At 44.9% G+C, this 25,577-nt stretch overlaps 1 protein-coding gene across 2 annotated transcripts in view; it reads right to left on the bottom strand.

Moving 5' to 3' along the window:
- The window catches only part of Plekhm1 (pleckstrin homology and RUN domain containing M1), a 47,842-nt gene extending 24,345 nt beyond the window's left edge, over positions 1 to 23,497 (bottom strand). For both annotated transcript variants that reach the window (XM_027428046.2, XM_027428047.2), the window contains exons 1-4: positions 23,383 to 23,497; positions 15,328 to 15,413; positions 10,168 to 10,415; positions 8,254 to 8,880 (exon numbers count right to left, since the gene is read on the bottom strand). In XM_027428046.2, coding sequence (XP_027283847.1) covers positions 8,254 to 8,880; positions 10,168 to 10,415; positions 15,328 to 15,372 — 920 coding nt within the window. In that variant the 5' untranslated portion in view covers positions 15,373 to 15,413; positions 23,383 to 23,497. The remainder of the gene's footprint in view (positions 1 to 8,253; positions 8,881 to 10,167; positions 10,416 to 15,327; positions 15,414 to 23,382) is intronic.
- Between the last annotated feature and the right edge of the window lie 2,080 nt (positions 23,498 to 25,577).

Below are 25,577 nucleotides of genomic sequence, written 5' to 3'. Positions count from 1 at the left end.
CTCCTCACTGACACTAGGACTTGCGGCACAGTGGGTGGGCAGGTGAGCTGTGTGTGTGTGTGTGGGGGGCGTCTCAGGTGGCACATTCACATGACAGAAATAAGAACCTGAGTGGGAACTGACTTCAAACTGAACAGGCTAATTGTGGGCTTGGAGAATTTACTTGGCCAAATGTGGTTGTGTGGATAGTGGCTTCTCTAGTGTCATCTGTGACAAAGCTTCCTGAACAGGTGGTGCCTCAGAGTGGGGCTCCTCAACAGCTAAGAACTGAGGCACTGAGAATCCACTCTCTGAGATAGGGGATAGGTGAAGTGAGGACATACTTTGTCCATGGGACAGCCATGGGGCACCAGGGCTGTAGTGAGGTACAAAGGCCCCTCAAAGGTCAACTAGATACAGGTCCTCCAAACCACTGCTGGAATCCGGTGATCTCCCACATGGTGTGGCAGGGTATGTACAAGCACACAAGGGGTGACTTACTAATGTCTCTTTGTGGGGTAACTATACCTTGTCCCCTCAGAGGGGCCACAGAGTCAACATTACTGCCTTGATACGCATATATGTATACTTCTGGTTCTTCTGGAATGTGCCCTGGCTAGTGACTGCTCCTCCCTCTCCTGGGCTTCTGGGAATCCAAGTCACCTTTTAAAAATAAACTATTTGTTATTTCCTCTTCCATTTACAAAACAAGTAAGCTATGGATAAATACTGGTTCAGAGGGCAACAAGACTGCCTGGAGTCTAAAGATGGCCCGAGTCAACCACACTGGCTTAGGTGGAGTAAGTGCCCCTTAATTTTGGTTGATCTCAGAATGCAAAGTGTTTGCCTGCTCACCAGAGTTCTGCTCTTGCCTACATACCAATCCCACTGACATTCCAAGACAATAGAGTCAGCAGGTGTCACCAAACCAAGCCATTACAAATTTTCACATGGACACAAGAACAGTTCAGTGGGTAAGGGAACAAACAGTCTTTTCAACAAATGGTGCTTCGAAAAGGGGCCAATCACATGGAAGAATAAAGGTGTATTACCATATACAAACTTAAAAAAATCATGAGAGACCTAAATGTAAGAGCTAAAACTATAAAACTCTTAGAAGAAAATATAGATATAAGTGCATCTTTACGTTAGGTAAAATAATGAATTAGGTAATTCTTAGATGTGACTTCTAAACCACAAGCAATCAGTCAAAACCATAAACTGGACTTCATCAAGATTAAAAACTTCTCTGTGTGAGACTGAGTGTTGTCAGATAATTCACACTGATCCTTCTGCTCCAGTTCCCTGAGTGACAGGGTTATAAACACGTACTGACATGCCTGGAAAAAAAATCAAATTTTTATGATTCGTAAAATCCTGTAAAAAAAAAAGTAGCTAGGTGGTGGTGGTGCACACCTTTGATCCCAGCACTAGGGAGGCAGAGGCAGGCAGATCTCTGAGTTTGAGGTCAGCCTGGTCTACAGAGAGTTCCAGGACAACCAGGGCTACACAAAGAAACCCTGTCTCAAACAAAAACCACAAAAGAAGTGAAGCCAGACTCCATGGGGTGGTGCACACCTAAATCCCAAAACTTGGAAGGTTGAGGCAGGAAGACTATAAATCCTGAGATCAGCTTGGACCACATAGTAAGTTCCAGGCTACAAAGTGAAACCCTGTCTGAAAACCACAACAACAGCAACACACATACTCACACAATAAAAAAAAAAAAAAAAAAGAGAGAGAGAGAGAGAGACTGTGGGCTGGTATGTACAGCTCAATTTGGTAGTACACTTGCCTATTATATGCAAAGTCTTGGATTTGATTGCCATCCTGAGGGAAGAAAGATAGAAATGACAATTCACAACACAGGGGGAAATAGTTGTACTATTCAATACCCAGAAAATATCAGAATTCTTACAACCCAGCAGTAAAATGACAAATAACTAAAGCTAAAATGGGCAGAGATCAAAAATACTTCTGTGAAGATATCTCCAATAAATACATGGTAAGGCGGTCAGCATCACTGGCCACCACGGAAATGCACAAAAGCCACAACGATGCACCACTTTATACTCACGAGGTTGGCCACAATAAAAAAGAGAATAACAAGTATTGGCAAAGATTTGGGGAAATTAACTTTTTTAAAATTTATTTTTTGTACACATGGTCTCAAACTTGCTATTTAGCCAAGGCTGGCCTTGAATCTCAGAGTTTCCTGCCTCTACCTCTCATTTCCAGCTAAGGAATTAGCTCTTGTATGTTAACAGTGAGAATGTAAAATGGTACCATTGCTATAGGAAGCAGTTTGGTAGCTCCTCAGAAAGTTAAGCAGAATTCCATGTGACCCAGCAACTCTTCTCCAGGTCCACACCTATGAGAACCAAAGCATGTGCAGACAAAATCTGGACATGACTGGTAACCATTATCTGTTCAGCTCTATTACCTTAATAGTCAAAAGTTGAAGAGCAGCCCATTAACATGTGAATGAACAAATTGTGACAGATGCACCAAATGGGGTATTATTCAGACATGATGCATGCTCTGGTGTGGGTAAACTCTGAAATATTATACAAGTATAAGAAACCAGCTATAGCTGGGCGATGGTGGCGCATGCCTTTAATCCTAGCACTTGGGAGGCAGAGGCAGGCGGATCTCTGTGAGTTCGAGACCAGCCTGGTGTACAAGAGCTAGTTCCAGGACAGCCTCCAAAGCCACAGAGAAACCCTGTCTCGGAAAAAAAAAAAAAAAAGAAACCAGCTATAAAAGGCCACATATTACAAGGCTCTGTTTGTACAAATGTCCAGAACAGGCAGATACAGAGCAAATGCACTGCCTTTTCCTTTCCTGACAATAAATATGTTCTTGAGTTACAGGGTAATGATCTTGCAACTGGGCGTTTTGGCTTATGCCTGTAAGTCCAGCATTTGGGAAGCAGAGGCGGAAGGATTGTGATGAATTTGAGGTTAGTCTGGTCTACATAGTAAGTTCCATGTCAGGCTACATAACAAGATCCTGTCTCAAAAAATGTGAAAAAAAAAAACAAACTACATTTTTTGATGTAAGAACTCAATATCTTACCTTCATAAGAAAGACAGGTGGGAGGCTAGAGAGACAGATCAGCAGTTAAGAGCACTGGCTGCACTGCTGAAGTCCAGGGTTTGATTCCCATCACCTACATGGTGGCTCTATAACAATGGTCTATAACTCTAGATGCATAGGGTATTGTGCCCTCTTCTGGCCTCCATAGGCACTGCACACATGTGGACTATTTTATATATATGCAAAACACATACAAAAAATAAAAACGTAAAAAAATATGTAAGTGGCAGATGTGAGGGGAAAAGGATCCTTTATACAGTGTTAGTCTAGAACTATGAAAATCAGTATAGAGATTCCTCAAAAAAAAAAAAAATGGAGAACAATTATATCCTTCTGTCCATACTACCCCTGGGTAGATCCCAAGGACTCAAACCCCTGTGCAGCGCTGTTGACAACCAAGTCACAGAGGCCGCTTAATTACTCACCTGCAGATGGCTGGGTAAGAAAAACATGGTAGACATACAGCTGTAAACTAGAGGAAAACCGCACCATTTATGGAAAATGGATGGGTCTGGAGACAATTATGTTATGAGAACCAAGACTCAGGAAGACATGCATTGTATATTTTTCTCTCACATGTAGGATCTAGGTTTAAAAAAGACATTGAAAACAGAAAGGGAAAAAGATCACAGGGCTGCTGAATGGGAAAAGGAAGAAAACCAGAGAGAAAGGAAAGACAAGAGGGTATCTCAGAAGAGAGATGTGATCAACGCACATACACATGCATGGAAATGCCAAAATGAAAAATGTTTAAATATTATTTCTTTTTTTTTTTGGTTTTTGAGACAGAGTTTCTCTGTGTAGCTTTGGAGCCTATCCTGGCACTCACTCTGGAGACCAGGCTGGCCTCGAACTCACAGAGATCCGCCTGCCTCTGCCTCCCGAGTGCTGGGATTAAAGATGTGCGCCACCAAGCCCGGCTAAATATTATTTCTTATTATTATTGTGTTGTGGGGGCATGAGTGAGAGGACAACTCATCAAGCCAGGCATGGTGGTTCAAGGCCTTTGATCCCAACACTTGGTAGGTAGAGGTAGGTGTACCTCTGAGCTCAAGGCCAATCTGGTCTACATGGAGAGTTCCAAGGACAGCCAACACTACAAAGTGAGATGCTAGCTCAAAAATAAACAAACAAACAAATAAATAAAATCAAGAAGGGTAATCTGGTGACTCAGACCTGTAATTCTTATATTTTTGGTTGTGAACCTAGCCATTAACGGCTGAGCTATCCCTCCAGCCCATCAGACCTGTAATTCTAACACTGCCCAGGCAGGAGGATCCTAAATTCAAGACCAGCCTGAACTTCACAATGAGTTCAGGGAGACCCCTCTGCCTAGGAAGACCCTATTTCAAATAGGGTTCAGCATAGTGGTGCATGTTTTTAATCCCAGCACTTGGGAGGCACAGGATGGCAGATGTCTTGAGTTTGAGACTAACCTTGTCTATATAGTGAGTTCCAGGACTGCCAGAGCTACACAGTGAGATCCAGGAAGGCTAAGGATATACTTCAGTAGTAGAGTTTGCCTAGTATAAATTTGAACTTTAGGTTCAACCCCAGTACTGTCTCTCCCACCCAAAAGGAAAAAAAAAAATCAAGAAAAAAATCTAAGAACATAACTTCTAGGGGGTGGAAAATGCTGAGTTCTTCTCTTCCTCACTTTTTGGTGGGTGTGGGAGAAATGGGGAGATCATGTATGTGCAGGTACAGGTATGTGCTCAGGCTTGAGAACACCCTCAGGTGTCATTCCTCAAGCATCATCTACCTTGTTTTTTGAAACAGGGTCTCTCATGGGCCTGGAGCTAGCCTAGTAAGTTATGCTGGCTGGCCAGTGAGCACCAGGGATCCACTGCCCCTGTCTCCAGAGCACTGGGAGTAAAAATAGGCACTACCACTCCCAGAGTTTTCACTACAGGTTCTGAGGACCTAATTCAGACAGAAGTGCTTTATCAAACAAGCTCTCCCCAGCATCCTTGTCTGTGCATCTGGACACGAGTATTCACAAAAGTGTGTAAACAATGCTTTGGAGAGCAGTTCTGCCAAGCCAGGCAGGGTTTGGACTCTGTGACCCTGCAAACCCTCAGGCTGGCGGAGTGTGGTTCTGTGTCACGCTGAGGTACAGGCCACTGAAGAAAGTGCAGAGGTGAACTCTAAAGCTGAGTCATTTCCCAAAGAGAAGTGACACCTGACAAATACTGACAGAGTTTTGCAGTGGAAAGATTGTTAAGAGCCAGAGGGGAGGGATGGTGCTAAAGAAACAGAAGGCTGGTAAATGGTCAACCCAGGCTGTCTAGTGCCTGAGTCTACAACCTTCCATAACCATAGCACAGACCCTTGTGTCCACCGCCCACAAGGCAAGCTACAATTTACTTTCTGCAAAATAGAACCCCTTATAGCAAATGAAAAGGTTTCATTTGAAATCATGTTTTGTACTTTGTCCAACCTGAAGGTATTTTAAGAGTTGAAACATTAAGGACAGGATATTTATGCCTAATTAACTTAAATATTCAAGTATCATTAAAGAATAAACTCAACCAAAGTGCTGCTGAGGATCTAGAAATGCTCATTTCTGCAGCTTACAGGCTAACAACAAGCAGGTGTGGTGGTGCTTTTCTTTGAACCCTGCTCTGGAAGATGAAGAGTTCAGGCCCAGCCCAGAATATATGGTAAGACCCTGTAATTAAAAAGAAAAATGCTGGGTCAGGGAGACAGCTCATCAAGTAAAGACGCTTGCTGTGAAGCCTGAGGACATGATTTGGATCTGCTGGATGCACATGGTGGAAGAGAGAATCAGCTCCTGACAGTTGTCCTCTGACCTCTACATGCGAGTGTAGTATTGCTCCCCTCCCCAACCGGAGGGTAAGGTTGAGGCCCAGCTCTGTGAACAGCACTGGTCCTGCATTTGCGTGTGTGGACTCTCCAGTTACTCACAATTCTGACCCTCAATTCTTTTTGAGTTTCCCCATAAGAACCACGTCAGTGATTCCAAGACAGGGTGGATAGCCACTGATTCAAAGACCTTATACTGGAATTTTTCAGTCATGAGACTCATGAGAGATAAAGGCAAGGCATATGACAAAGCGAAGGCCTGAGAGAGGTGAGCTAGCCTAAGTAATATTGTATCACTCCACCCCAGAACTTCTCTCCAGTGTGCTCTACCTAAGCTCCTCACTTGACATCTGAAATTGCCATCGCACGGACTCAGTGCTCTACCTCTGGAGCCTACCATTCTCATATGAGCAGCTCACTGTCAGGTCTAAAGGAAACGCCAATTCCCCAAACTCCAAAAGGCTGTCCAAATATCCAGGAACCTGGACTATAGGTGGATTTCTGGTGGTTAGATAAAAGCCAGTATTCCTCAGGAACTTGTAAAACCAGTTTGCATCTACCAAAAGGAGTCATTTCCCTGACCTCCAGCAGAAGGACCTATGGCTCCATGGACATGTACTTGAAGTTGCATATCAGAGCACACACTGGCCTCCAGGCTCCCTCGGCATCAAAGTACACATTACACATTCCAAAGTCCACAGAGCGTCCTAGACCTTCTCACCTCCCGATGCCCATTTGTTCTCCATAAGGACAAGTGCCCCGCCCCATCCCCACCCCTGCTGCTGCTGTTCTCACTATGCTTTCTCTGTTCTCTATGTCTGATTATTCTCCCTTCTCTCACAGGTAGACCTGGCTATGTCCAGTCTGCTGGCTTTGTTCAGTCTATTTCTTTCTCTCTCAGCTCTGAATTCTTCCAGATACCTCTGGATATTCTCTTTTATTTACAATAAAAACCTTCCCCTTAGCCATAGCATGGGGCAATCATGTTGGCACCTCCTTGCGTACACTCACTGAACAGACAATGATTTGACTCTCAGATCTGTGAGAAATCTCATTTTAAAGATGGAGAAATGGTTCAGAAGAGTCAGCAGCAATTTGATTGGAGTAGGCCTGGAAACTAGGTTTTCTGTGAGCCCTGCCCACATATCACTGGGTTTGATTCCATCCTATACCAGGTGGCAACCTGGAAGGACCTGAACCAAGGATGTAGGGTGCACAGTAGTAATGAAAAGGTCCTAGACATGAGTTTTATGGAACAAAACAACTACCAAATACCCACAACCCTGACAATACTTTCCACTGGTAAGACTGAGAGATCACGGGGACATTCCTGACAGTGTTAATAGACAGCAGTTGTGGAAACTACAAATCAGTGCTTCTAGGAGTTGACTGAACTCAATGTCTACTGAGTGGAACAATAGACATAAGAAGAGAATGAAGAGGCTCTGACACACCAGCAATATACATATGCTATCTTTTGTAGGAAATCAAAGAAACAGGAAGAAAATTAAAAATAATAACATAAAAACACACTGTTTCTGCTACAGATACATTTAGGAACTTGGAAGCATATGCACTCAGGAGGTGGAAGCAGAGGATCAAAGAGTTCAGGGCCAGCCTGGGCTACTGTATGAGACCCTGTCTTACCAAAATAAACAAAATCAAATAAAACCCAAAAGCATTGGGGCTTGGGAATGTGGTTCAGGGGTAGAGAACTTGTGTGGCTCATGTAAGGCCCTGGTTTAACTCCCAGCACTGCATGGGAGTGTGGGGGTGTGAAGAGAAAGGGCTAGGGCTGGTGATGCAGCTTTATGCAGACAACTGAGAACTGCAGATGGAGCGGAGTTCAGCCTCATGCTCCCCTTTGGCAAAGTGAGTTAAGAGAGTCTGTTTACATACTCTATACACTCACTGATCCCCATTTGTCTCAGGTTTTGTGTCTGTCAGGTGTTATGAAAGGTCACAGTCTATGCCCTCTACTTCACCATATTTGCTGGAAGTTGTATATGCACTCTGAACTACAAGTTCCTTCCCTCTAGATGGAAAACTCATATTTTATGTGGACCTCAGAAAGGCCAAAGACTCAGGCCAACTCTGAGTACTAAATCTATTCTCCAGGTGAGAGTGATGCTCACACCTCTAATGCCAGCACTCAGGAGAACCAGGTACTATAGCCTAGACTACAGAGGGAAGCCATTTCAAAAAACAAAGCAATTTGTTCTCCCCACTGAGCTATTTCCTCAGTTACAGTAAGCCCCTTGTCTCCTTTGACTTCTTCATATACCACCAGAGTACAGTGACAATCATTTGTACAGGAAGGCAGAGCAAAGGTTGGAGGAGGATACTCACTCTTGCAGAGACCTGTCAGAGTCATCAGCATTCACTGGGCCCAGATCTGAGTCGTAGGACATGGGTTCCTCAGAACGGTCTGGACTCCTAGAGCCATTCTCTTGGAGCAGACAGCTGTCAGAGTTTAGGCTGCAGGATAGCTGGGATGAACTGGCTGTATCCAGGCTGAGGGAAGAGGCAGTGAGCTTCCTGTTCCTGCGGATCTTATGGCCAGAGTGCTGGACTTCAATGTCCTCAGAGCCTGAGGAATGGGAAATTGAATCCAGAGACTCCTTCCGTTGTAATTCTGCCCCAGAGGTAGTGAGAGGGTCAAGCTCAGAGAGGGGGCAAAGCCCAGAGAGAGACAATGGGGTGAGTGTCCATTCATTTAAGATGGCCGACTTGTAGGAGAGTTCAAAGGACAAGGACGTTAGTCCTTGCAGGAAGCTCAGGAGAAACTCGCCCTCTTCGGCATCTCGCAGCAGGGCCGTGGGCTGATAGTACTCGCACAACCGTGTGGGTTCCTGCAGGAGCAATTTCAGATAGCACTCCATCAGACCATCATTGAGGGCCAGCCGCAGCCAGGCCCGGCAGCGGCCTACGTCTGTATTGATGAAGACCAGATGCTCCAACTCTGAGACGATGTGTCTAGAGGAGGACAGAGCAGATGTGTTTCAAGAAACAACCTCAAATCTCAGAGATGTGGTTCAAGCCACTGCTTAGCAAGAACCAGTAATTAAGTACTGCAAACACAAACATACCTAAGCACAACAGATTCCATCTCAGGGAATACAGAAAAACTGAGCTGTTGAGCCATAGCTACCAGATACATCTACCAACTCAACACATTTGTTAAACTCCCAACCCCTAATTCCTGGGGAATAAACCCAGGGCCTTGCATATGCTAGGCAAGCATTCCGCTACTGAGCTATGCTCTCAGCCCCAGGTAACTGCCACTGAAAGAAATACATAAAGGTCAGTCCTATCATTGGTGGAGTGAGAGGTGGGGCCATCACTTCTGGTTAGAAAGGACGGTGTCTCGGTTAGGCCCTGAAGACTTTCCAGAAAAAAAAAAAAAAAAAAAAAAGGATAAATTTTCAGCACAATGGACTATTAGAGAAAAAGACACAATGGGCAGAAAAGTAGCAGACCTATCAGGAGACTGGGAGAGCTCCCATTACAACAGGTGGAGGGTGGCTGGTTAGGTCACAAAGCCAGGCAATAATAGATGGGGCCCTGACAATCAATTGATCAGACTATGTAGGACAAAGGGTCCCACACTTAGCTGTTAGAGCTTGGGGTGAATATTCAGCCACTATTTGGCTTCTTAGCTAAATGCCTGACACAATTCAGTATGAGTATAAAGTTTAAAACAAGAAATGGAGAAATGGCTCACTGGTTAACAGCACTGGCTACTTTTGCAGGGACCCAAGTCTGATTCCCAACACCCACATGGTGGCTTGGTCACCTCTAGCTCCAGTCCCAGGGGATCTGGCACCCTCTTTTGGCGTGTGTGCCCTGCACCAGGCACATACATGGTATGTATAGATATGAATGTATGAGTGGGGAAACACTCATACACAAAAATTTTTTTAAATTAAATTTAGATGATAGAAAAATTAGTCAAAGGCAAGGTCAGCAAACCCTGGTCCTGTTAAAAGGACCAGAGAACATTTTGGTCTTTTCAAGCCTCACAATGTAATACATGACTCAGCCTACCGTAGTCAAAGGTCAACAGTGCCGGGGTGAGGAGCAGCCACAGGCTCTTAATGAGTGTGGAGTGTCTCAAGGTCTGGAGATAAGCTTTTCTATAAGGCTGCCTCCAGCCCTACCTCACACACTGCCTACACTAGAACACTGTTTTCTGGCTTTGCCATCCTCAAGAGAGTCGAGTGCCCCGCACTTGAAGCCCTTCCCTGATGCCAACCCTCTCACTTGTGGGTGACAGCCTTCAGAAGGGGCCAGAAAACAGGCTGAGGCAGAGGCTTCTGATGCGTGTGCTTCTTCCTTTTTCCTCCCGCCTCGGCACGGATGTGCTTGGCATGTAGGCCGTGGATAAACACGGCCTCCAGGGCACTGCACATGGTGTTGGCATCTCCATCTTCACTGGTGACCACTGTGTCCAGAGACACATGCTGCTTCTGCAGGGCCTTCACAGATCCCACTAGCTTCTTCTTGATGACCTAAGTGGAGTCAATCAAACGCACAGTCAGACTTTAGGGGTAAATCCTATATGAAGTCTGTAGAATGTAGTCCATGGCCTGTTTTTCAATGTGTGTAACCACATACACACCTTTATAGAGAACCCAAGACTCCTGCAAAGCTAGCTACTATGGCAAGTGAAGATCCAGCACACAGAGAAATGGTTTTGCACATAGTTTTTAAAAATCAGATTTATTAATTTTATTTTATGTATGAGTGTTTGGCTGACATGTATGTATGTGTACCACATGAGTGCTTGGTGTCTGAGGTTAGAAGAGGCTATCAAATCCCCTGAAACTGGAGTTACAGATGGTTGTGATGCTAAGAATTGAACCCAGGTCCTCTTTAAAAACAAGAGCTTTTAACCACAGAAGCATCTCTCAACCCCCATCTTTATTTATTTATTTATTTATTTATTTATTTATTTATTTATTTTTTAATGAAACTTTAGTCTTATATTTAGATACCAGATCCATGTAATCACAGCTATCGCAGTTCAGGGGCATTCTGCAGAGATAAGCTAAAGAGGCAGAGAATATTTCTTCAACGCAAAACCCAAGAAAGAATTAGGGGGTGTGGCTCAAATGCTAAAGAGTATACTTAGCAGGCACAAGCCCCCGGTTAGACCCCCAACACAGTGGGGGTAAAGGTCAAGACCACAGATGCCTAATTACATTAGCTAAGGGCCCAGGCCTAGAGCCAAAGGCAGTACCAGCTCTGTTTGCAGACACTTTGCTTAACCTCTCTGAGCCTCAATTCCCTAAAGATTAAGTGGAAACAATGTTTTGTGATCTATAACCCTGGGACATTGCTTCTTCTTTCATATTTATTTATTTATTTATTTATTTATTTATTTATTTTGAGAAAGGGTTTCTGTAGAACTGGCTGTCCTGGAACTCATTCTGTAGACCGGGCTAACCTCAAATTCAGAGATCTGTTGTTGTTGTTATTATTATTATTTTCTGATAAAGGGTTTCTGTAGGCCTGGCTGCCTTGGACTCACTTTGTAAACCAGACTGGCCTCAAATTCAGAGATTATGTGAACCATCAAGCCCAGCAAGGGCCACTGACTGAGGGTAGAAATTGGGTTTCATTTCTCCCTGTGTCCCCAACAGTTGCCACTGTGCCTGGTACACATATAGAAGGTACGAATTACAAAATGTACATCAAGGGTTGTAGAAATTTAGCATAACATGTATATAATCATAATTATGAGTGTATTAAAGTCATATTAGTGCTAGCAAAGAACTAGATAGAACTGCAAAAAACTGGTTTGCAGCATGTGTTAAGTTATAGATAAACATTTCACTTTTATTTTGACTTAGTCTGAATAGTAAGTGTTCTTTGGAAAGTTGAATTTAAAAAAATCAATTAACAAATTATAATTCACATTAAATTCTCCCATTTAAACTACAAACTTCCCGGGGGTGGGGGGGTGGGGGGTGTTCTTTCTGTTGTTGGTTTTGGTCCTGCCCAGAAGTAACACATTCCTGAATTTTAGTAACTTTTACTTTCACTAATTTTTCTAAAAATTTATTGACACTGAGCATGGTGGCACACATTTTAATCTCAACACTCAGGAGGCAGAAGCAGATTTCTTGAAGCCAGGGCTACACAGTGAGACTCTGTCTCAAATCAAACAAACAAAAAAGATTTATTTACAATGGCTGTTGAGAGGAGAATCAGTCTTCTACAGGGATGAGCACTAATAGGCTATCCATTCCCATATGCAAAAGAGCAATACTAAATGAGCTTAGTAGATAGTATACACAAAAGCAGAAAATGTGGCCTGGCAATGATAGTACATGACTTTAATTCCAGCATGTGGGAGGCAGAGGCAGGTGACCTCTGAGTTTGAGGCCAGGCTGGTCTACAGAGTGAGTTCTAGGACAGCCAGGTTACATAGAGTGACTGTTTCAAAAAAAAAAAAAAAAAAGGAAAAAAAGGAAGGAGGGAAGGAAGGGAGAAAAAAAAGAGCAGTGAGTGTCCTTAACTGCTGGGCCATCTTTCTAGCATTCTATTTATATTTTTATCATCACTTTAATCATAGGTATATTCCTAAACAAACAATACCAAAACCTGATGGTTTTATTGTATTTATTCTGTCTAGAGTTCACTGAATTTCTTTGAACTGAAGATTTAAAGTTAATGAAATGTAGAAAGTTCTGGAAAAGGAAGTAAAGCACAGTGGTTTTTAGTATACTCAGAGAATGGTGCAACGTTTACCATTAGCTAATTTTAGAACATTTTAACACCACTGAAGGAAAGTGTGTATCAGTGGCTGGGAGTGGGGTGGAGTGGCTGTAGGATAATCTATTTTGTGCCTGTACAGATTTATCTATTCTGGATATTTCAAAGAAGTGGAAACATACAACATGTGACTTTGAGTATAGATTCTTTGACTTGGCATTTTTTCAAGTTTTATCTATATTATAGCACATATCAGTATTTAATTCCTTTTTACAATCAAGTATACCATGCTTTATCTGGTCATTCATAAGAAAATGAACACCTGGCTTGTTCCCACTTTTTGAGAATAGTGCTGCTCTGAATGCTTGTCTTCACCTTTTTATGCAGACATGCTTCCAGGTCTAGAATTGATAAGACACAGAGTTGGCCCGATGGCACAGGCTTGCAGTCCTGACACTTAAAAGCTGAGGACTTTCATGTGAGTTTGGAGGCCATCTTGATAGTAAGTTGCAGGTCAACCTAAACTACAAAGTAAAACCTGCCTGAAAAGCCAAAGAATTGTTAAATCACACAAAACCTATGCTCCCTATGACAGGCTGGGGTAGAGCAATGCCTCCATTTGTGGGATCTTGTATTTCATCCCCAACACCAAAAAGAAAAGAAATAAAAAAACCCTAAAAGCTCTATTTAAGTTTTCTATGAAACACTAAGTTGTTTGCCCAAGTAACCACTATTTTACACTAACAACGACACTTGCTATTGTCATTCTGATTACAGCCACCCAAATGGCGTGAAGTAGCACCTGACCGAGGCTTTCCTTTACATTTCTCCGGGTCTAACAGTAATACGAATTACTTTGTGTGCTTATTGGTCATCTGTGTATCTTTTTTGGAGAAATCTTTTGTCCACTGTACAACCTGTTTTTATGTGTGGTGTGTGTGCTTATATGTGTCAGTATATGTAGGTGAGTGCCCACGTGTGTGGAGGCAAGAGGTCAATGGTGAGTGTCTTAGTCATTCTATACATTATTCTTATAGGTCTCTTATTGAACCTAAGCTCATCAATTCATGGGCTACCTGATCAATGAACTCTGAGGATTTGTCAGCCCTTACCCTCCCCCCTGGGATTACAGACATAGGCTGCCAGGACTGGCTTTTACGTGGGTTCTGGAGATCTAAACTCAGGGCTTTATGCCAGCACACACTACTGAACAGCCATCTCCAAGCCCCCAGATTATCTTTTAATTGCTGGGTTGAAGTAGTTTTCTATATATTTTAGCTACTAGACCTTTATCAGAGATAATACCTTCTCTTTTTTTGTGGACTGTATCTTTTCATCTTTCCCTCAACACTTTATGAATAGTGTCCTTTGAAGCAAAGATTTTAATCTTGGAGTTGAATTTTAAATGCTATTTTAAATATATTATTAGATTGTATAAAAGCATAAACTATTTCCAACTGAGTGCCTATCAGGTGCTGTGTCAGGGAATGCAGGTAACCAGACACCTCAAGGGGTGGATCTGTGCAGCTCTTGCTAGGAGACCAGGGATCTGCTCTAGCTCCAGAGGGCCCAGGGTGGGACAGGGATAACTTGCAAAGGCCTAGCTGGAAGCCAGAAGGGAGATGGGTAGAGCTGACCCTCTAGTGGCCAGGAGAGGGAAGGCAGCTCTCTGAGGGCTGCAGCTCCGTGTTGACAGAAGATTCTGGTATTGGGAGGAAAGGATACTCCAAAAATGCCACGACAGGGTTCCACTGAGCCCCAAAGCTATCTGACTTCCTGCCTTTCCAAGAACACAAGACAGCCAGTCCAGAGTGCCTAAGCAAGTCTGGGGACAAGCACAGGAAATGGGCTTGTTGGAGGTATTCTGCTAAACTGGCCACATCTTTGCTTGAAAAATTCCTAGAAAATAGTACCTGTTCAAAGATATTGCTGCCAATTTACCCCCATTATTGGAACAACTTGAGTAAACTGTAAAGTGCATGTTGAACAAGCATGAGAACCTGAGTTGGGATCCCCAGCACCCACATAAAAAACTGGGCATGGTGACATCTGCAATCCCAGCCCTGGGGCGGAAGAAACAGGAGAATTCCAAGGACCTGCCGCTCAGCCAGTCTAACCAAATCAGCAACCTTCAGGTTCAGTGAGAGGCCCCATCTCAAAAAGAGGGTGTGGGAGATTGGCAAGAAGGCTCAGAGGTATTTGGTGCCAAGCCTGACCTAATTTAGCCCCCAGAACCCAGGATGGAAAGAGAAAACAGACTCCCATAGGTTTTCCTCTGACCACCACACATATGCCATAGGGCACACCATACAGGCACAAAGAGACACATACAGACAGACACAGACACAGATACATACACACAGATTCTCTCTCTCTCTCTCTCATCTAGAAAGGTCAGGAGCTCCTGGAAGCCTGCTTTTGTTGTAATTTTTCTCCACTTGAAGCCTCTCTCTGGACATATTTATTTCAAAATAAGAAGAGTAGATGAAAGCTGGATATGGTGATACATGCCAGAAATTCTAGCACCTTGGAGGTTGAGGCAGGAGAATCAGTTTATCCTTTGCTATGAAGTGAGTTCGAGGCCTTTCTAGGTTACTACATGAGACCCTATCTAAAAAGAAAAAAAAAATTTAAGAGGAAAACCTGATGAAATGGTGGCCCTGTGCAGCCCTTCCCACCCTTTATCTTATTTTGCCCACATACCTGGATGGCAGCCCTAGGGTCCAGCCCATTCTCCACTGAGAGCATTTCCACTCAGGCAGCAGCTCTCAAGGAGACTCACATGACACCTGCAAGGACAGAAGAAGGAAGCTAGATGAGCATGCTCCCAATTTACCCCCACAATCGCAGTCCCCTCCCAGCCGGCAGCAGGCAGTCAGGCCAGGCCACTCAAATTGCAAATGAAAGGCCTTTGAGCAACACAAAGGAAAAACTGAGACTGGATTTTAAGGAAGGAAACAGACCAAAGGCTCAGTTCTTGGGAGGGGTGAAACCCTTGCACCACAAATGGGAGGCAAGAGCTCTTTGCACCAAAACCTGTGCAGAAAGCCAGGGCCTATGAGATAGGAATTTGCAAAGCTTCTTCAACAGCGGGTTGAAGTCCCTATGGAGTGGCATACTCAGTGGGTTTCTGAATGTGCAACTAAAACTTAATTCAAAAGCAGTGTCTAGTGAATCTGAAGTGTTTCTGGCAGAGCTCACGTGAGTTGCATCACATGACTTCAACTGCTGTTCTGAACATGCAACACATGTTTTGCACTACACAGGAATTCATCATACATCATCATACATCATCAAAGAGCAATGACTGGAAAACCTCAGCACACCCCCCCCCCCCCCCCCCCCCCCCCGCACACATACACTTTAGACAGCTATGTAGCTCTAGCTGTCTCAGAACTCTATGGCCTAGAATTTACAGAGATCTTGCCTCTGCTTCCTGGGCCCTGGGATTAAAGGTGTGCACCACTGCACCCAGCTCTCAGCTCATATTTGAGACAACTTGCAGTGTTTACAGTACAAAATTTTCTGTTTTTTAGAAACATAATGGTTTAATTATGAAAACAAAGACTTTGAATATTTTTTTAGCAAATAGAAGTATCAAATTAGTATAGCCTGAATTGGATTGATAAACAAGCTCAGCCAGCTTATCAGTATGCAAATTTGCTTTCATTTTCAATAAACAGAATAATTGTATGTATACCAAAGACATTTTTAAATAGATTTATTTATGGTTTATTATTATATGTTGTTTGATTTGTCTACCTTATACACCTACCTATGAGATCATGTAAAAATTCTCAGACAAAAGGGGTTGTGAATGTGAAAATTTCAGAAGGAGGGGCTTTCACTGAAGATGCTAAGAACTGGTGGGGACCAGGTGCTGGACCTCACAATTCACATTCAAGCTGGTCTTGTACTCAACTCCTGACCCAGTCCAGGGTTTTAAGCACACCTGCAGCAGCTCCAGGAGACAGCACCCTCTTCACACTTCTGCTTCTGCTGGGCTGCAAAGCTTTAGCCTGGGTGTCACAAGCTAACATGGGTTTGACACTACAATTTGCTCCTATCTAGGTAGGATCAAGGGAACATAGGATTTTATTTCTCAGGTGCAAAGTCTGAAGATGGTGTGTTTGGGTATAAATGGTTTCTGTAATTCTGGTGGATGTAGCCACAAATATATAATATGAAGAATGCCACTGCCCACAATGTATTATGTATCTATCCACAGTTGAAGATTCCAAGGGCCAGGTGCCTTCTTCCCTTGGCCCAAGCCTGAGCTCTCTGGCTAGGTAGGCACATTCATATGCAAACAAGTCTCTAGGGAACACAACAGAGCAAATATTTATACGGTCTCGCTTAATTAGGGCACAAAGACATTAACACAAGCAAGGGATGTTAACAGACTGCCTGGCTTACACGACTCCTATGATCACCCTATGAATGCCTTTCATTATTTCTTCCTGACAGAGGAAGAAGGACAAGGAAGCTGAAGCAGGTCTAGGGACAAATTTACACAGCAGTGGCTTGGCTTCACCACGCAGAGCAATGCCAACCCCAGCTCAGAGGAAACCCCAGACTCCTAAGTAAATGCCAATCTCAGAACTAGACCTTGAGTGGGGCTGGGAAGGGGAAGAGTGTACTTGAGTTGCAGTCCCAAGGAACACTCAGGCCAGTCTGGCAGGCAAGGTTTACAAGACAGAAGTGGAGCATGAGGCCCAGGAAGGAGAGAAACAGGGTGGTCCTCAATGATGGGACCAAGCCAATCTCTGCCTTCCCATGATGGCAGTAATAAAAGCACCCAGGGTGGACCTCTTAAGACAAGCCTTGTCAAGGGAGGCAGGTGTGTGAAGGAGCATGGGCCTCATGGAGACAGGTTGCCAGGAAGGGCTCTTGGCTCTGGCTACAAAGGCTCTGCTCCACCTCCCCAGGCATTCTCAAGGCTTCAGAAGGCCAGCTCCAAATTTCGGTTTCTAGGTTGGTCGAGAAGGAAGTATGTGCTGTGGTCAAGCAGTCACTCCTCACAATATGTCTGTCCTGGAGGTTGAGTTCTTTCCACAATACCCTTATGCAGCCCAGAAGGCAACATCCAGCGGCTGATGCTCCAAGCCCCCATACTTCCAGGGCCCAAGTCTCTCATTCTCAGCCCTGTCCTAGACATAGTCCTCAAACTCCAGTTGCTCTTCTCTCAGCCAGGGTGGATAGGACCCTAGGGTTTAGACCTCAACAATGTAAATAATAGCCTAGGTCAATAAAAGCTCTGGAACTAATTAGCTGAAAGTAATAGTGTACTCATGGTGGGGGCACTATTAATAAGGACTATGGCTCAGTAATAGCTTTTAAAAACAAACCAACTAAAGGCACCCCAGGCTATGTGATCTCAGCTTTTGGAAGCAGAGCTGAAAGAATTAGGGGTTCAGTATCATCATTACAACCTGCCTCATAAAACCAAAACCACACTAAAACAAAACACAAATCCCAGGTGGGCTCATCCCCACCCCCTACCCTTGAGACAGGATTTCTTTGTGGGCTCATTCTTGTAAACTCAGCACTCAGGAAAGGAGGCTGAGTCAAGAGGACTGCTGAGTTCAGGTCCACCCTCAGCCCTGTAGGAAGTTCCAGGCCAGCCTGGCTACAGACACTTCCATCTCAAAAAAACCTAACTAGGGGCTGGAGCAATGGCTCAGCAATTAAGCACACTTACTCTTGCAGAAGTCGGGAATTTGGTTCCCAGCATGTACATGGTGGCTTACAGCAGCCTGCAACTCCAGTTTTGGGAGACCTGACCCTCTTCTGTCACAGCATAGGGTACACATACATATACTCAGGTACACACATACACATAAAATCAATTAACTAAAACAAAACAAAACCTGAACTAAACTAAACCAAAATAAACGGAAGCTAAGAAAGTCAGAGTACACAGGGTCCAAGCAGAGAAAAGTAACCACTGCATGAAACTGTCAGAAAAGCCACAAAATGATTGATACTAGCTCAGGAGTCCAAAGCAACCATTTCACAATTCAGAAAATAGGTTTAAAAAAAATTCAGGTTTAGACTGCCATTCAGAAAATACACACACACACACACACACACACACACACACACACACACACACACACACACACACACATTTGAGTCATGTAGTTCTGGATGTCCTGCAGACCATACTTGCTTCAAATGCACAGAGATCCTCCTGCCTCTGCCTCCCCAGTGCTGGAACCAAAGACATGCACCACCACACCCTGTACCTTTACCCTTCTTTGAAAGAAGCTAAAAAACTGGTTACTCGTGTCTAAATCATAGTGCTTCAGGGAGACAGGATGCACTCACTCATGGAAGTTGGATCAGTGATCTGTTGTCTACCTGGTGGCTTGGACCTCAAAGAGAACTGATGTCATGTCCTCTCCTCAGCTGTTCTTCACTAATACTAAGAACAAGACTGACACCCATGAAGGAGTAAGGAGTAGACTTGGGCAACAATACTGAGGGCCTCCGACATTCTGGGGAGAGGTTAGCAAGGGAGAGGCAAACCCAAATTGTACTAACTCTGCCGCTACCCCAGGCATTGATTCACCCTCCCATGGCTTTCCAGAATGAACAGTCTTAGAACAGTCATGGGAGAAATGGTTGTCTCTACTTTAGAGGAGCACACAGGCTCAGTAGAAGCAGGTAAGAAACAGAAATCTCAGGTCTCCTTAGTCCTTTTTCCAGCTCAAGCTGTCTTGGGTCAAAAGAACTCAGGAGCTCCATTTTATCAAATAAGAACTAAAGGCAGTAAGACACTGTCTTACCAGACAGATTTACAGCCCCAACCAGCTGAGTCCAGGTCTTCTCCATGATACCCAAGTTTCAGAACTGTCCTTTCTTAAATATTCAACACAGGAAGGATTTGTCCCAGTTCTAGCTAGTATAGTGGTCACCTTACTTCATCTACACTTTAAGGAAGAAAAGAAAAAAATGGCTTAGATGAGAATTGAAAGAATGGATAATATGGCTCTACTGCTCTCAAAACACTACATCCATCAGTAAACGGCAAGGGTTTCTCCTTAGACACCTCAGCCACTCCTCAGCCTCTTTCTACTGCCTGGTCACATACACACCTGGCTGTTCTGAACAGCCCTGAACTTGTACCGTCCAGCTGCTAGACCAGTTGGTGAGTCATATTATTTCCATTGGAAAAGAACGACAAAGTTATCTCCTGATTCAGAAGGCAGCTGACCTCTCAGGCATGTGAATGCTGAGTGAGTAAACAGCACGCCCTTCCCTCTGAAGAAAGCTGAATCTCTAGAGAGTGTAGAACGGGGTAAAGGGATCGAACCTTTGAAGCTGGAAGGTGAGAGACCACACAGATACTAGTGTGGGTGGAGCATCTGTCCCTCCCGACACATCTTCTTTCCAACTTGCCTTTCATCCAACACCACCCATCTCTCCCATATTCTTGTTCCATACAGCATAGGCTTCCTCCCTCTACCCTTTTTAGGTTTTGTTCTGTTTTTTTGTTTGTTTTGTTTTGTTTTGTTCTAGGTTTTTTGGTTGTTTTTTGTTTTGTTGTTGTTGTTTTTGTTTTGTTTGTTTTTTGTAAGACAGGACCTCACTCCCGTAGCTCAGGCTAGCCTCAACTTAAAGCAAACTTCCCACTCTCTTCTCCATCAATGCAGAGATTACAAGGCCTAGCCAACTATTCCGGGCTTTTAAATTTTTCAGGGCTTTGTAATTCAGCAAGTGCTCTGCCACTAAGCCATATCACTTATTTTTTTATTTTTGAGAAAAGGTCTTGTTATGTAGCATAAGCTGACCTTGTACTCAATATGTAGCCCAGGAAGATCTTAAACTCATTGGGAAAGCTTCCCCATTCTCAGCCTCCTGAGTACCTAGGGTTACTTACAGGTGGGTATCACTCTAACTTTGCTGTAGGAGTCTAATGATGTATATATTCTGAATGAATGAAAACAAGAATTTTGAGCAACTCATTCATCACTATGTTTCCTTTTTTAAAATTAATTTACTTTTATTTTATTGGTGTTTTGCCTATATGCATGTCTGTGTGTAAGGGTGCTGGATCCTGAAGTTACAGACCAGCTGTGAGCTGCCAAGTGGGTACTGGGAATTGAACCCAGGTCCGCTTAATCACTGAACTATCTTTTCGGCTCCATCATCACTGTGTATCTAGTACCTAGGACAATATACACAGTGATATTCAAAAAATCAAAAGGGAAAAAAAACAACAACAAACCCCACTCTTTTTTTTTTTTCCCCCGAGACAGGGTTTCTCTGTGTAGCTTTGGAGCCTATCCTGGCACTCACTCTGTAGACCAGGCTGGCCTTGAACTCACAGAGCTCTGCCTGCCTCTGCCTCCCGAGTGCTGGGATTAAAGGTGTTTGCCACCAACACCTGGCCAAACCCCACTCTTGAATGACTTAATAAATAAAGGTGAGGCATACAGAACAGGAATATCTTTGTGACAGACTGTGGGAAGTTGAGGCATACTGTTTTGACACGGTAGGGCTACTGGGGAATTTCCTCCAGTACGCTATTTGGTCAATAAGTCAAAAGCCTTTCTGAAGGTTGCATCATCATGAGAGGATATTAAAGACAGCCTTCAAAGAAAGAGACCACTGTAGCAGTGATCATCTCTTAGGGCCCTTACATTGCTAATAGGACTGGAAGTGTATGTATAAGATCCTAGGTTCAATCGCCAGTACTGGGGGTGAGGCGGGGATGAGGGGCTGCCATCATAGATAGCTGATCCTCCTGAAGCAAGCCCATCAGAACTTGGAGGAAATATACATTGCAAGCCCCCAGGGGGCCTATAAGTGCTGAGCATAGAACCTTAAAGACACCCATCTACCTCAACTACTAACAGGTAACTAACTCACCCTTACATGTTCCTACAAACCCAGTGGCTAAGACTAAATGACCCAGGACCTACAAAAAGAGAAGTGATTTTACAGGTACCCACTTAGTCTTTCAGCCTACCCAGGACCCACTGTCTATACTCTTCATGACTTACAACATGCTTCTGAAGGCCATCATGTCTGTGGGTTCAATAATAGGAAAGGTCTGCCTTCAGCTATACAGAGAAGAACGATAGGAAGATTGTTCCTCACAGGTGCTAGGACACATGGGCAGGGCTTTGTGATCACAACCAACTCCACAGTGCTCCCTGAGGCTATGTACTGCCAGGACACCAGCCAAAAAAAAGGGCTGGTTTCCACTGCCCCAGGATGAATGAGCTGGGTAAGTGGCCATCTCTCACCTTCCAGGTATTTGAGTGACACCCAACATTACAACACAAATGATTTAATATGAATGCCAGAAAGGACATCTGTGGAGACATGTCCAGGAGGCCAGACACCAGGAAAAATCCTCTCACTCAAGAATCGAAGGAGTAAGCGCTATACTCTTTTACCACCTGAGTCCCTACAGACACCAACTCAGCTGTTTAGTCTGCTGGGCTCTGAAAGGAGCAGACATGGCTGTTAAAGAATAACAGGTATGACAGGTAGGAAGCTGTCTCCTAAATTCTAAAAGTGAAAGACAGCTGGGTCAAGGAAGGAAACGACAAAGGTCAATTAGATCTAGTTAATAGTAATTCCTGGAAACCAGACATGGTGGCTCATGCCTACAATCCCAGCACTTGGGAGGTGGAGGCAGGGAAGACCAGGAGTCCAAGACTAGCTTTGGTTATTTATTGAGACCTTGTCTCAAAACAAACAATAACAACAACAACAACAAAGAACCCAAACACCCACACCTACTCCCTATTGCATGAAACCAAAGGAACAAAAAACAAACTATATCCAAGAGTAGTAGCCCGCACTTTTAAACCCAACACTTGGAAGGCAGAGGCAAGTGGATTTCCATGTGTTTGAGGCCAACCTGATCTATTCTAGTGAGTTCCAGGACAGCTAAGGTTAAAGAGAGGGGCACTGTCTCAAAAAAAAAAAAAAAACCTAACTAACAGGGATGAATGGGGGGGGGTTTAATATGATCAAAGTACATTACATGCAAGTATGAAATTCTCAAAGAATAAGTACATATTATTAAGTCTACAATAACAAAGGGACTGGGGGAAAGGTGGTAGGAACTGAGGCAGCAGAGTTGGAGACAGTCTAGAAAAGATTTAGGCGACATTATCTCTCGGGATAATGCCAGAGAGAAATTACCTCTATGATCAGCTAGGAAATTAGGGTAAGAGTCGACAAGGACAAGATACGCACAGGACTGGCGATAAAGCTGAGATGACAGTTACCAAGAAAGGGGCAAGTTCAGCGGGAGACCACTTTAGTAGTGGGTCAACGGGAGGGACAGACGTAGGATGTTCGGGATGAGAGAGAAGACCTCGCGGGGCTGAGCCGGGGCATGACAGGCTGCGATAGTAAATCTGAGCCAGAAAGGAGGGACGAGGGAAGGGTTCAGACGAGTTGAGGGATGAGCGTGATGTTGAGGTAAGAGGCGATGTGACTCGGGTCGGATTGCAACCGGGCTAAAGAGGGTTCACTTACGCAAGACCGGTGGGAAGGGGGCCCGGCTGAGGGCTGAGGTCGGCTGCGGTGGAGACGGGGGGGGGGGGGGGGTGAGACCGGGTGGCCGCTGGCTGCGGTGGGAGCAGGCCCGGGCTGCGAAGGGCCGAGGTTCCCACCCCAAGTCTTAAGGCACCCAGAGGTCGCGAGTGGCCGCGAGGCTGCAGGCTCACCGCCGGCTCGCGTCACGGCCTGCCTCCCCTCGCTTCCCTTCACGCCCGGACCCAGACTCACCACAGGGAACAGGAGCAGGTGGCTGCGCTCCGGGCGAGGCGACCCCACACCTTGCAGCAGAAGCTGCGGCTCCTGAGGCACTGACAACAGGAAGCGGCGCGCGGCGTCTGACGCCATCACGTTGGCTCCTCGCTCCGACCACGCCTCCGGCCCGCGAAGCCAATCGCGAGGCCCGGAGAAGCCGAGGGGCGGGGCCGGTGGCTTTTCCCCGCCCCGGCCTTGTAGGCTGGGGGTCTCGGTGCAGGTGAGCGGCCCCGCGGCTCCCGACCCCTAGGTTCTGGGTAGCTCAGAGAGGCGGGGCCCCTCGGGGCGTTCGAGCCGCCTGCACCCAGCAGATCTGCGTCAGGCCTGACCCTTAACCCCATCCGTGCGACTTTGGGACTGTCGTTTGGTTTCCTTCAGACCACGATGTGCCCTTGTGGCACCACTAACTCGGTGCCCCAAGGAGCAGATCCTGGACCCAAGTGGAACCCTACGGTCTGGTTTTCTGGAGCCAGGAAACAGTTGTTTTGACTTGTCTTAAACCACGTGATCTCCCGGAACGCTCCCTTGGATGTGTTAATTTGCTTGCGGTCAGCCCCTTGAGGCATGAAGCCCGAAGGACATGCTTTTCTGCTTCTCGCCGTTTAATTGCTTTTGTTCCATGACAGAAAGTGACACCTGTCTTTCCGAATGGATTCCGAAGAAAACTGTTGAAAGTAGTGAGCAGCTAATGAAAGGCAGGGCGGGCGGTGTAGATACTGCACCCTTGCAGACTTTGCCCAGAAGGAACCTAGGGCCTAACTAAGTGCGGGCCACAGAGGTGGGGCCTGTTAAAGACAATCCTTCGAAGTGCATGGTAAATATGCTTCAGTCTCTTCGTTCAAATGAGCTTTGCTCATGTTGATTTAGAGGGCCGGGTTTTCCTGGTGTCCTCCAACCCCTCTAGCTCTTAGACTCTGTGTCTTCCTTGCTGTTCCCTGGGCTCCAAGGGGAGGGATTTGATGGAGCCATCCCATTTAGGGTTGCATGTTCCAAGGCCTGTCACTCTCTTGCATAAGTCTGGCTGTGGGTTTCGATGCTTGTTCTCATCTGGTGCAGGAGGAAGTTTCTCTGATGATGGCTGAACAAGGCACTGATCTATATGAGTATAGCAGAGTTTCATTAGGAGTCATCACTACATTTTGTTTTGTTTTGTATTTGAGACAGGATTTCTCTTTGTGGCTTTGGAGCCTGTCCTGGAACTCACTTTATAGAGCAGGCTGGCCTTGAACTCACAGAGATCTGCCTGCCTCTACCTCCCAAGTGCTGGGATTAAAGGCATGCGTCACCACCACCACCTGGCTATCACTACATTTTTTTTTTAAGACCAGTATTACTTGGTTTTACCCTGGGCTATCTAGTCTCTGGTTCTTGGTCACCCCAAGCATGTCAGGTTCCATCTCATGAAGTCAAAGTCAAGTCAGTTAGTTATTGGTTTCTCCCACAAGCTTTGGCCACCATGGCCCTGTCGTATCTTGCACACAGTGGTCATTGTAGATCAAAGGGTTTGTGGCTGGCTTTGTGTTTGGTTTCACATTTGGTAACGTGCAAACTGCCTTCCTGTATGAAAGAAGCTGGACCATAGGGGTGAATTCAGGCTCTTAAGAAGGCACCAGCTTGACATCTGCAGGTTCAATGGGTTGTGTAGGTGTTGTCTTCAGCAATGAGACCTTGCTGTAAGTTTGTGGAGAGCTACATAATAGTCTTGACTGGGTTGTTTGAGGATTCCCATGGTTCGCTTTGGCCAACAACTGAATTAGATATAACCCACTCCCTGTACTGGAAGCTTCATTTGGTGACAAGATATAGCCAGGTGGGACTCTGTCTCCAGCATTATTTGGAGATTTCCTTTGGGTTGCCTTCATGTATGTATATGTTTTAGGAAGTTTCTCTTGTATTAGGTTCCCATACTACCCCTCAAATGCTTCTTAATCTTATCAGTCTCTCCCCTAGCTCCCTCTCCCCTCCCCACTTGGTTCCTCCATTCCTTCATCCATCTGCAACCTGTTCCTAACAAAATCTGTCTGTTCCCTTACTCTGTACCTATGCTCTGTGGTTCTATGGATTGTAGCTTGGTTATCATTAACTTATCATCTAATATCCACATATAACTGAATACATACCATGTTTGTCTTTCTGGGTCTGGGATACCTCACTCAGGATGATTTTTTTTT

Source organism: Cricetulus griseus, chromosome 7 (assembly GCF_003668045.3).
Source record: "Cricetulus griseus strain 17A/GY chromosome 7, alternate assembly CriGri-PICRH-1.0, whole genome shotgun sequence".
Lineage (NCBI taxonomy): Eukaryota > Metazoa > Chordata > Mammalia > Rodentia > Cricetidae > Cricetulus > Cricetulus griseus.
The sequence above is the reverse complement of the archived record's forward strand: the minus strand, read 5'-3'. Positions and strand labels throughout refer to the sequence as shown.